The 12297-nt window shown below is 41.7% G+C and overlaps 1 protein-coding gene across 1 annotated transcript in view; it reads left to right on the plus strand.

The window, feature by feature from the left end:
- Msn (moesin) overlaps positions 1 to 12297 on the plus strand; it is a 92713-nt gene that overhangs the window by 49847 nt on the left and 30569 nt on the right. The window contains exon 2 of the mRNA XM_042666931.1: positions 7947 to 8030. Coding sequence (XP_042522865.1) covers positions 7947 to 8030 — 84 coding nt within the window. The remainder of the gene's footprint in view (positions 1 to 7946; positions 8031 to 12297) is intronic.

A 12297-nucleotide genomic window follows, 5' to 3' on the forward strand; every position in this document is an offset into this window, starting at 1 on the left:
GGTCATTGGAAGAGCAATACTGAGTTTTCTAGTATGCTGTAGCCTCTCAGTTGAAATGCTTCTTGGGACCTTTTGGAGTATGGAGCTAAGCCCAAGTAAATGAAAGGAGACCTTGTTTCCACCATTTACTGGTGTACTAAGGGTGAGTGAAGAACCAGTGTTGACCCATTAAGGTGTAGGTATGGGTAGGATGGGTGTGGCTTTCCTTTCTAGAAATTGTAGGGGATCCAGGCACTAATTGCTCATGTCTGTTCCTAGCTACTCAGAAGCCTGAGATCTGAGGAGTATGGTTCAAAGCCAGCCTAAGCAGAAAAGTCTGTGAGACTCTTACCTAATTAACCAGCAAAGAGCTGGAAGCTCAGCTGTGGCTCAAGTGGTACAGTGTCAGCATTGAGTGAAAAAGCTAAGGGACAGTGCCAGGTCCTAAACTCACACTCTACTACTGGCACAGAGTGGGGAGAGGGGGGAGAGGGTGGAGGAGAGGTGGAAGGAGGAGGAGGGGAGAGAGGAAGAAGAGGAGGAGGGGGGAGGGATAAGGGAAGGGGGAGGAGGAGGAGGAGGAGGAGGAGAAGGAGGAGGAGAAGAAGAAGAAAAAGAAAAGTACAGGCATAGGAAAGGTTAACTCTAGGCAGGTTGCAGGTCTTACTAGCTGTGTTAAAGACCTAGCAGTTGGCAGGAAGAAGTCAGAACAGATTCTGTACCAGGTACCATTTCCAAGTCAACAAGAAAGAGGCTGACTTGTTCTGAAGTGAAAGGGGTGGAGCAGGAGGAGCTGCAGGGAGAGAACAGCTCTTAGGCCAGAGATGCAAAGCAACCCTTGTTTTTCCTCTTATGGAAAACATCTGCTTGAAGCAGTGTTCTCATCCCCAGAAGCAAGGCAGTTGAGGCCCTGCCTTGCCCTGCCCTACCCTCGTCCTAGCCCTGATAGCAGGAAATGGTGGGTGCTACTGCCTAAATAGTAGGGATTGGGTTCCAGGCTGATGAAAGTGGTTTTGGGAACCCTGGCGAGTAGTCTCAGTTCTAATGTTGCCCTAGTAAGGCTTGGTCTTCCTTTGGATGCCTTCCCATAATTGTAATTGCCATCTTCACAGTAGCAGCCCCACTGCAAGCCCAGAGGGGATGGGCATTCCCCCCCCCCTCCCCCCTGCAGAACAGGAGACAGCAGGTGGGAGGTGAGGTCACTGAACCCGGATGACTCACAAGGTCTGTCTGCCCCAGTGAGGGAAAGGGGGCCTTCCCAAGCAGTGCTTCCAGATGTACCCAGGCTTCCTGTGCCACAATGTTGGGCCTTGGCCAAAACAGTTGGCAAGGTAGTGTCTGAAGGCTGAAATCAGCAGCATGACTGGAGAGGTGGGTGGAGTTGTGGAAGGAGTTCCTGGAATGTCCAGAAGACCCGCCTCCACCACTTGTTGGCTGAGTAAATGTGGCTTCAGAGATGTTAAACTGTGGGTGATGGGCCTGGCATATAGTTGGCATTCAGTATGAGTTCAGTTCAATTCCATCCTTCTGTTACCTGCCTCTGTGTCCTTAAATTTGTTCCTCTATTGGGTGGGGGACAGTAATACTCCATCTTCTCCATCTTGAAAGTCCATGCTTTGAACAAGTTATCTTGGGATTAGTTTCCTTCCTCTTTGCTGGCCTCCCTCCTCCTCTACTTCCTTCCTCCTTCCCTTCCTCCCTCCCTCTCACAGACCTGCCCCTCTCCCTCCCCTCCCTTCTATCTCCCTCCCTTTTTCCTTCCTTCTCTCCCTCCCTCCAATCTAACCCTCTCTTATGGAAAGAGCCATGTTATATAATTTAGTGGCACAAGGCAGATAAGGCAAACCAACCCAGATTCCCCTGCTGTGCCAGGCTACTGCTTACCAGACTGCTATTGGCTCTAGGAAAATGAAGGTCCCTTCTTTGAAGCTAGCTCAGACCCAGAGACTAAAGCACTTCAGCTGCTGCTGCCTTGTTTTTATTTCTCAGGCTAGCCAGCTAGACATATAGCAGTGATCCTAGTTGGTTGAGCCTTTGGATGGTAGACCACCAAAATGATTTGTAAGTATTCAGAGAAGGGCTTGATGTGGGAAGTGTCTGTATTCATGTTATCAATAAGTATCAGTGGGTTTATTGCTTTTGGATTAGAGGTGGGAGGGCTAGTACATGTGAGAGTATGATACTCCCTCCTCCAAAATCATCATACCCAAATGTTTTTCTTTTGTTTTTTAAATCTTTCATATCCTTTATAGACAACCTTTGACTTTAGGCAATGACTTCATAAATCCCAAACTACAACTTAGGAAGAGATTTTAGCCATGTAAATATCCTTTGCCGGGAACTGCATCTTGAACTGGCCACCTTGCCCAAAACTGCTCCTCTACTTCTGTCAAGCTACTTGGAAAATTTCTGTTGAATTCACAGGATTCATTTTCAGATTTTTTGCCTCCCAAACTAGACTACTATCTTGGCAGTGAGTGAGTAGAGGCAACACCTAAAAGGAAAGCAGTGGGCCTGCGTGACACTGTGTTTGTGCCCACAGCTCATCTTCGACATTTGAATCCCAAATCATCTGGAACTAGACATGGAACTTGGAACAGGATTCCTCATTGACTTTTAGGCCCCAGTTATGTTCTCACCCTTTCTCCTACCCTCAAATGTGACACACAGAGAAAACAGGAGAGCACAGACCTATGGCATTGGACTTATGACTCACATTTTCTTCTGAGTTAAGTGGTGGTGAGAATGGAAGTTCCTTTTTGTTTGTTTTTCTTTTCATTCTTTTAAACCTGTCTCCACGATGAAATTCAGGAAACCTTAGACTGCTGTTATCCCTAGAGAAATAGCCACACAGGAATGACAGGAACCATAAGTAGAGATTTAGGAAAAATAGGTTCAGCTAGACACCTTTAGATATTAGGAGAGCCTTTGTTTTAAGTGGATGCTCCTCCTATGAGACAGAGAACATGGCTGATCCTGGTATATATTCCATGCATATTCTACTATCCAGAATGGCCCTTCTTTACCAAATTATTTACTTTGGAAATATCTCCTATTGTATGTGTATGTGTTGTTTCTGGGGCTTGAACTCCAGCTTGGCTTTTTCACACAAGGCTAAAGCTGTATCACTTGAGCTATACCTCTGCTTTACCTGTTTGCTAGTTAACTGGAGATAAGTGTCTCATGCTGGCTTCGGACTATGATGTTCAGATCTCAGCCTCCTAAGTAGCTAGGATTACAGGCGTGAGCCACTAGAGCCTGGCATAGAAACATTCCTTTAACACACATCCCTTTAATAAGCATTCCTATGGGCCAGCACTTGACTCCACTATTGGCCACTGCCCTGAAGATATGCTACATCGACAGGACTTCAGTTTATGACACGATCTACAAGAGATGCTAGCATTGGTGAATTAGAGGTTATAGTGCAAGGTTATAGTGTCTCTTGAGTTCCTCCCATTTCCTCAGTTTCCTTCCCATTCATTTTCTTCTAAAAAGCCCAGTTCTACTTGTCCACCACCCTGCTTAGAAGCTTTAGGCTAGCTGGCCATTGCCAGCAGGATTTAGACCCAGTTTTTTAAAAAACTTTTTTTTTTATTATTATTATCTTTAAGTAGTTGTTCAAAGAAGTTCCCATTCTACAAAACAGTATATGAATGCAAGGTATCTGACAACATTGTCACCCATCCTTCCTAACCCATCCCTTCTCCCACTTTTTTTTAAAATTGAGAATAGGTGATTACATAAATTTCACATATTTCATAGTATTGTGGAATAGTGATACTTAGTTAAAGTCACAAACACATTTTAACCTTCACAAGGCAGATTATCATTATCATGGTCTGTAAATTTTGTGAATTCTATGAGTTTTGACAATACAAATTATTTCTTCCACCTCAGGTGATGATTACATTTCTTTCCTTTTGCTTATGTAGGCTATTCCTCTTTCCCTCTCATTCCTCCCTTCCCATCACTGTCTTTGGGTTGCTTAGTTCTTTTTCTTCTATGTCCAGTGCAGCTGATGGGCCCCTTTGTTGTATGTTGTTCCATTTCCCACTTATTCTGTTCCTCCTCCTGGCTTCCCTCCATTGCATGCTTATGTATGTCTACTTTATATATTAGACCCAGTTTTTTTTAAAGCACAGCCTTGAAAGCCTTCCACCTACTCTCCTAACTGTTCTTGCTTCTGCACTTCAGGGTCCTCTTTAACCTTGCTTCTAAATAGGTCATTTGTATCACTGCTTCCTTTTCTAGGCTGTCACATACATTGGATTCTCTATTTGGGGCATCTGCTCTTCCTCAGTCACCCACAGTCACCCTTTCCTAAGATCCATCTTATTCTGATAGATAGTGAAATACCATGCAGAGCTGTGATTCCTAATTTCCACAAAAAGGTTTCTTGCTTTTGCTGTAGCACTTTTCAGGGTCTTTTTGTTATTTAGTAAGTGCCTTGAGGTCAAAGAATGTTTCCATAGCTCTACTCTAACCATAGTTCCTTAAGCATTATATTCCATCAACATTAAGTAAGTATGAATAAATGTAACCTGAAATCCTTGAAACTCCTGGCGAACAATGGATAGAATTTAAAGGGGAAAAATCTATGAACTTGCATGGAAAAAATTATATATATATATATGGCTGATATCTATATATGTGGGCTTAGCATACATGATTCAGCCAGCTGGATTGAAAAATATTTTGGGGAAAATGATATCTGTACTGAACATGTACAGACTTTTCTTGCTAAGAGCTATTGCATTAGTATTTTAATTGTATTGGAGTCTTTTTGTGGTGTTGGGGATCAAACCTATGGCTGTGTATATGTTAAGCCAGCAATGTACTATTGAGCTATATCCCCAGCCCTTGTATCTCTGTCCTTTTTGTTTTCTGTTGCTTGGTACCTGCTCATATATCCAGAATTTTCTGATACTGATTGTTGAATACTTGAGAGAGAGGTAGGTGTGTGTATGTATGTGTGTGTGTGTGTGTGTGTGTGTGTGAGAGAGAGAGAGAGAGAGAGAGACTGAGAGAATGTCAGTTCTGAGGTTTGCTGGCCTCTACCACTTTAGCCACAGCTCTACTTCTGGCTTATTTTGGTGATTAATTTGAGATGTGTCTCATGGACTTTTCCTGCCTGGGATCACTTTGAACCTTGATATTCCTATCTCAACCTGCTGAGTACCTAGGATTACAGGTGTAAGCCACTGGCACCCAGCTTAGAGACCTACTTCTAAGACACAAACCTTAGGCAAAAGTAAACCAAGGTACTAGAAAGCCCCATTGTCCCCATCCTGTTCCCTTTGCCGTTGGTGCTTTGAGTTCACCTGTTTTACCTTAAGGGTGAGTTGAAGCTGAGTATAGCATTGTGGCTTTCCTAAGTTCTAGTCTTCTGAGCCCCACTACCATACTTTATGATATCCCATTTTGACAAGGGTCACTGGATGGGGAGGAAGCGTAGAGTAACACCAAGTCAAGGTAGCTAACCTTGCCTTATTCCCGTGGGGCATTTGCCTTACTTGTTCTTGCTTTCAGGGCTTTTCCTGTCCTATTGTCAATCCTGAAATAGATTTCCTCCCTGGATCCCTGGTGAGATTTATTTACAAAGTTGTTCCCGGGTCTAGTGTTCATTAGGATTGTTTAGCTGGAAAAATGGCTGTATGGCCCCTTCTTCTCTGCTATCTGACCCCTGTGCTTAGGAAAGGCCCAGAAGTTCAAACACTGATAAGAATTGATGTTTTGCCCATTTCCTGGGTATTCACATCTTTGATAATTCTACATTTTGGTAGATAGCTGCAGTACTAAGCATGTCACCATTCTAAAAGACACAGGTTAGATTTATTTATTTAAATTTAAAGGTCACTATTCAGAAGCCAAGCCTCAGTTATACTTGAGCATTATTCCAATCATCTCTTTATGGATATATTTTACAAAGTTGAACTCATATACTATACTATAAGAAATCTTGCTGTTTCTCCTTAATATTATTCAGGTATTTTCTTTGAGCATGCAGTATTCTTCATCATAAATATTTTATATGACTGTATTATATGCTGTCTTGTTATTGTTTTGTATAGATGAGTGAAGTGAAATTACCTGGTCATTAAAATTTAGTGTTGCTTTTTAAAGGGGAATGGGAAGGCATGCTGGTACTGGAGCTTGAACTTAGGGCATCAAGCTCCAGCTTAGTTTTTTCACTCAAGGCTGACATTCTACTACTTGAGCCACCACCCCACTTCTGGCTTTTTTTCTGGTTAATCAGTTAAGAATCTCTCAGATTTTTTTAATCAGGGTAGCTTTGAACCCCAGATATCAGCCTCTGAGGAGCTAGGATTCAAGGTGTAGTCAACCAGTGCCCAATTTGTTTTCTTGTATTGGAACACTTTTGTACTATGTATGAGGAAATTTAAGTATTGGTTTGAATAATGAAGTTTGGACCTAGACCTGGACTCAGACCCTTACTTATTGGCAATATGACTTTAGGGAAGTCTTTATTTCTATCTCCATTTCTATTACAAAGGTAATACTTTCTAGTCTACATGGTGCTGAATGGTGTTAGAAGGGTTATTACTGCATACGAAGTATCTTGACAGAAGTAAGTCTAGATACCCAAAAGCTACTGTTTGTTGTCACTTTATTGTTATGGCCATCACTGCCAAGGTTTTGGCCAAAGGAAAACACTTATAATAATGAAATTTCTGCTATCACTGACCTTGGTTAGGAAATCTGTGGTAAAGTGGTAGCTATGCTTTCTAGTGCCCCAAGATATATGAGTGGCTTCTTTTAAAAAAATTTTTTTTATTGTGAAAATACTGTACAGAGGGGTTACAGTTACATGAGTAAGGTAATGAGTACATTTCTTATCAAGCATTGTTGCCTCCTCCTTTGTTTTTCCCCTAACATCCCTTCCCTCCCACCTCCACAATGAGTGGCTTCTTGTTAATTTCAGTCTAGATCTGTTTCTGACCCTTTGTCCCTCTACCAACATGACCTTGGTAGCACCTCTATGTTGCCCACAAGCAATTCTACTGAGGCCCTCCTTCCTCTCTTAGGAAGGCCTCTCCCAGGAAGGCCAATGAGACACAAATACAGGAAATGTTAACAATGCAAAGCAATATATTAGAACCATAGACATCATCACCAGAATGGTCCTTAGACATCATCTCTTAACGAACTGTCCCCTCACAATTTTTCCCAGATGAGGGAAACTAAGGCTCAGGAAAGGTATACAAATTAGTGAAGGTTATAGCTTAAAACACTTACAAGTGCTAGGCTTGGCACCCAGTAGATTTTGTGTATGTGTGCATCAGAGTTTGGTACTGGGGCTTGAACTCAGAGCCTGGGTGTTGTCCTTTAGGTTTTTCACTCATGGACGGCATTCTTACATTTGAGCCACAGCTCCATTTTTGCCTTTTTAGTGATTAACTGGATCTAAGAGTTCCATAGACTTCCCTGCCTGGGCTGGTTTTGAACCATGGTCCTCAAAACTCAGCTTACTCAGTAGCTAGGATTACAGACATAAACCAGCAGTCCCCATCTTGAGTTTTTTTTTTAATCCTGCCCTTAACCTTTCCCTGCAATTATCTTCTAGTGCTATATATATAATCTATATATAATCTACACTCTAGATCAGAGATAAAAATATTGTGGGGAGTGAAAGCGTCTAGTTTGTGGGAGTGAGGAGGACTTCTGGGAAGCACTATAGGCAACACTTTCTTCCTCTTGGTAGTAGAATGATTTGCATTCTTCTTTGTGCCTTGATAAGCATTGTTCTGTAGGAAACAGGGACTGGGTGATGACTTGTTTGTACAAATGTCCCTCTTTTCTTCCTACCAATCTCCTAAGTTGCTCAGTTTCTTAGCATCCATGTTCCTCCTCTGTAGTTGAACAGAGATATCAGAGACATTTGTCCCAGCCTTTATTGAGCACAGAGCCAGACAACTAATGCACCTTGTTTGATCTCATCCTAGATCAGTGTGCGTGTGACCACAATGGATGCAGAACTGGAGTTTGCCATCCAGCCCAACACCACTGGCAAGCAGCTGTTTGACCAGGTAAGGGAGCTCTCATCACAAGGTTGACATCCATTCATGACTTCTTGTTAGAGCATTTAATTTCCTGCTTGATTCTTTAAGGAAGGTCAAAATCAAGATGAACTTTAGCCTTAATGAAAAAGGAGTCAAAGTTTAAGGTTGGCATCTTGTACCCATGACCCTAATCTATCCTTGGTCTTTAACAAAGGAAATAAAGGGGAGTATGATTCTGTGCCAGGTTCTCTGAAAACATGAGTACATGAAACCTCCTTTCACTTCTGAAAGATATGTAATATCTGCTTACTTATCTATTCACTCATCTGTTTATGAATTGATTGATTGATTAGTGACTTTAAATTTATAATCATCTCTAAAATACTGGGCACTACTGGCATGAAGTACCATACCCAGTTCTTCCTTTCTCCATTTTAATGATGACATTCAGAATCTAATTGCTCCTAGCTGCTGTCTAGCTGTGATTTGAACCTGACTCTGCTCCCACAAAACCACAGACCTTTTGTGACTTTTTTGGCTTCCTGCTCGAAAGGAAACATTGTATATACATTTCTTTTGACAGAACATTGGCAATAAGCTTGTGGAAATAGGTTAGGGAAGGAATCAGAGAGAGACAGGGTGAATCTGATCAAGGTGTACCATATGCATATATGGACTTATATAACTGATGCTAGTAAAAATGTGAGAAAGCCAGGTTCTGATGACTCACACATGTAATCCTAGCTACTCAGGAGGCTGAGATCTGAGGATCACAGTTTGAAGCCAGCCTGGACAGGAAGGTCTGGGAAACTAACCAGAAATGGAGCTGTGGCTCAAGTAGTAGAGCATTAGCCTTGAGCAAAAAAGCTCAAGGAATAGTGCTCAGGCTTTGAGTTCAAGCCTTTGGTCTGGCTCCAAAAAAGTGGGAAAAATGAAGGATTGTTGGTACTTCGGGTCTCACTAGAGAAGATGTATGGAAAGCAGTACTTAATCTCCTCTAGGTATTCCATGGAAATGGAAATAGTACTTACTCACCATAAGTTTAGTGGTCATTCATATATCTAACTCAAAAGGTATTCTTTCAACTCTGCTGTCAGAAAAGATGTGCTGCATACTATAATAAGCAGGTAAAGGCTATAGAATCTTTTGGCTCTTAAAAAACTTTCCAGGGTCCCAGGAAATATGCCATCTGTGACTATCTTTCCAGAAGCAGAAAATAGGACTCCTGTTTCCAGAGGCTGGGACCCTCATTCCAAGGGCCATTTTATTTCCCAACCAGCCTCTGGTTGGTGATTTGACTTATCCAGGATGTTCTGGTTACTTATAACCTTGACAGATTTTTCAAGTTCTCTCACTTTCCTTTCTCTTTGTTCTCTGAGTCTCTCCAACTTCCCTAAGGTTTGTGAAAGAAAAGAAGAAAGAAAGAGATTGTATTCAAATGGGATATTTCTATTCCTGTGAATACTCTATCTGGTGAGAGGAAATACAAGGGGAGAGAATGGAGGTGGGAAGGACAGGATAAGTTTTCCCAGGGCTCACTTATGTTGATTATTGTGACAAGAATTTGGCTGTCATAATGCCCTCTGAAGTAGAGTATGGCTCAAGTAGTAGGGTACTAGCCTTGAGCAAAAGAAGCTCAGGGACAGTGCCCAGGCCCCAAGTTCAGCCCTAGGACCAACACACACAGGAAAAATTTTGTGAGGCTCTATCTCTAACAAACAAAATGTTGGACTGGAGGCATTGCTCAGGAATGGTATAGTACCATAGCTGTGAGCAAGGAAACATGAAAACCCTGAGTTCAAGATTCAGCACACAAAAGAATGTTAGATTATTTGTTTCCTCTTCCCTCAAAACGGGTTACACTGGCATTATAAGGTTGCATGAAATCTAGAAGGTAAATTAGAAATAGTTAAGAAAGGCAATAAAAAATATAAACAGGGAAGAAATTGTTGTGTAAAGCATCCAGGATACAGTAGAAATATAGTAAATGAGAGTTCCTGTTTCGATAGAATGATACTTCTTGTCTCATTCATGAACTACAGCTTACGATCTTCATTCAGACTGTCTTGTTTGGGTTTAGCTGGAACTTCTTGGAGTTTAAGGTTTTTGTTTTGAATGGTGTAGAAAATCAGTAATACTTAAAAATTGTGAAAATACAAATTAGAGGAATTTTTAAACATATTACAATTAGTAATGTGCAGTGCTTACAGTGCTAGACTAAATATATCTTGGTTATATTAAGCTTTGCATTCTCCCTTTGCATTCAGGCTTTTATATTATAGAGCTTTTAAAGGGACAGCCCAGTGAAGTGGAAAGGACGACAGTGGGCAGAAAGTCAGGAATCCTAGCTCTGTCACTAACTCCCTACATTATTTAAACCTCCTCTTCTGACCTTCCTCAATTTTGTCATCAGTATAGTGTCTAATCTCTCACATTTGGATATATCTCAAAATTTTTTTTCTCTGACACTTTTCTCCCATTTCTATTCCCACTTTTTGGATTTCATACAGCTCTCTTCTGTTAAAAAAAAAAAAAAGGGAAATGTCTCATTTGAGTTGGCATGTGTAGGAGGGGACAGGCAGCTGGCAGAGGGACTTCCCTTCCTGGATATGCTCCTAGCTGTCTCTGAGACATATGATACTTAAGCTAATGGTGGACCCTTATTTTGGCAATAGTATCACTTTGTTTAGAGGCTTTAGAGGCTAGGATATCTATCAGGATGGATTTGTGGTCCAGCTGGGAGCCTGAAGAGACTTCATCCCCTTCCTACACTCCTTCCCAAAGCCCTGATTCTACTCCCGCCTCCTCCCCTTCCCAACCCAAATGACGCTATCCTTGCCCTCAACACTGGGAGCTTTGTCTGTGAGCATTGGAGGGGGATGGCTGCTGAGGGGTAAGGAAGGCATGATTTACAGCCTAGGGCAGAAAAATCCTTGAACAAAGAAGTTTATTAACTGCGAAAAGCCACAAGGCCTGGTAATTCTTTGTTGGTGTAGGTTTGCCTTGTGTAATATGGGTGTGGTTTTGAGGGAAGCCCAGATGGTAGGGAGCCTTGGCCAGATTGCTGTGCGGATTTTTTTTTTCTTTTTTCTTTTTTTGTGATCATCTTGGGGCTTGAACACAGGGCCTAGGCACTGTTCCTAAGCTTTTTTGCTCAAAGCTAGCACTTTACCTCTTGAGTCACAGCTCCATTTTTTGCTTTTTGGTGGTTAATTGGAGATAAGAGTCTATGGACTTCTTTGCTGTGCAGGCTGGCTTTGAACATGATCCTTAGATCTCAGCGTCCTGAGTAGCTATGATTATAGGTATGAGACCCTGCTACCTGTCTTTTTTGGGGGGGTCAGTTGTGGGGCTTGAACTCAGGGCGTGGGGACTCTCCTTATGCTCTGTTTGTTTAAGGTTAGTGTGCTATACCACCCATATTTTATATTTTCTTGAAGATCAGAATATGGCTTTCTTGGGGCTGGGGATGTGGCTTAGTGGTAGAGTGCTGGTCTATCATGCACGAAGCCCTGGGTTCAATTCCTTAGTACCACATCAACAACAACAAAAAAAGCCAAAAGTGGCACTGTGGCTCAAGTGGTAGAGTGCTAGCCTTAAGCAAAAGAAGCTCAGAGACAGTGCCCAGGCCCTGATTTCAAGCCCCAGGACTAGCAAAAAAAGAATATAGCTTTCTCATAACCATATTAATTTCCTGCAAACAAAAAATGTCCTTAGCAAATTGCTGCATGATCATATACTTATTATTTTGTCTTGAGCTTACTTTCAAAATTACTTTTAAACATTCTTTACAAGGACAGGTTGAATGTTTCTCACATTTTTTCATCATTTTGTTCAGTTTTAGTCACAAATTCCATCTTTCCTGACAGGGCTGGCTTTAAACTTAGATCCTTATATCTCAGCGTCCTGAATCGTTAGGATTACAGATGTGAGCCACTAGCACAAATTTATGCATGTTTACCATGCACAACATGATGTATGGAAATATGTATACATTATTGAATGACTAAATAGACCTAACTGGCCAAAGGAAACAAAACCGATATGTTAAGTTGATAGCTGCAGTCCCATCGTCATTGCAGAAGTATTCACAATTGTTAACGTACGAAGTCAACCTAAATGTCTATCAACAGATGAATGGATGGAAAATGTGCTGTATACACAATGGAATACTATTCCACAATCAAAAGAAGGAAATCAGGGGAGTGTAGTTGTGGAGGAGGGAGGGAAGGGATGGTAGGGGAAAAACAAAGGAGGAGGTAACAATGCTTGATAGGAAATGTACTCATTACCT

The sequence above is a fragment of the Dipodomys spectabilis genome, unplaced genomic scaffold (assembly GCF_019054845.1).
Source record: "Dipodomys spectabilis isolate Male_0828 unplaced genomic scaffold, ASM1905484v1 ptg000370l, whole genome shotgun sequence".
Taxonomy (NCBI): Eukaryota; Metazoa; Chordata; class Mammalia; order Rodentia; family Heteromyidae; genus Dipodomys; species Dipodomys spectabilis.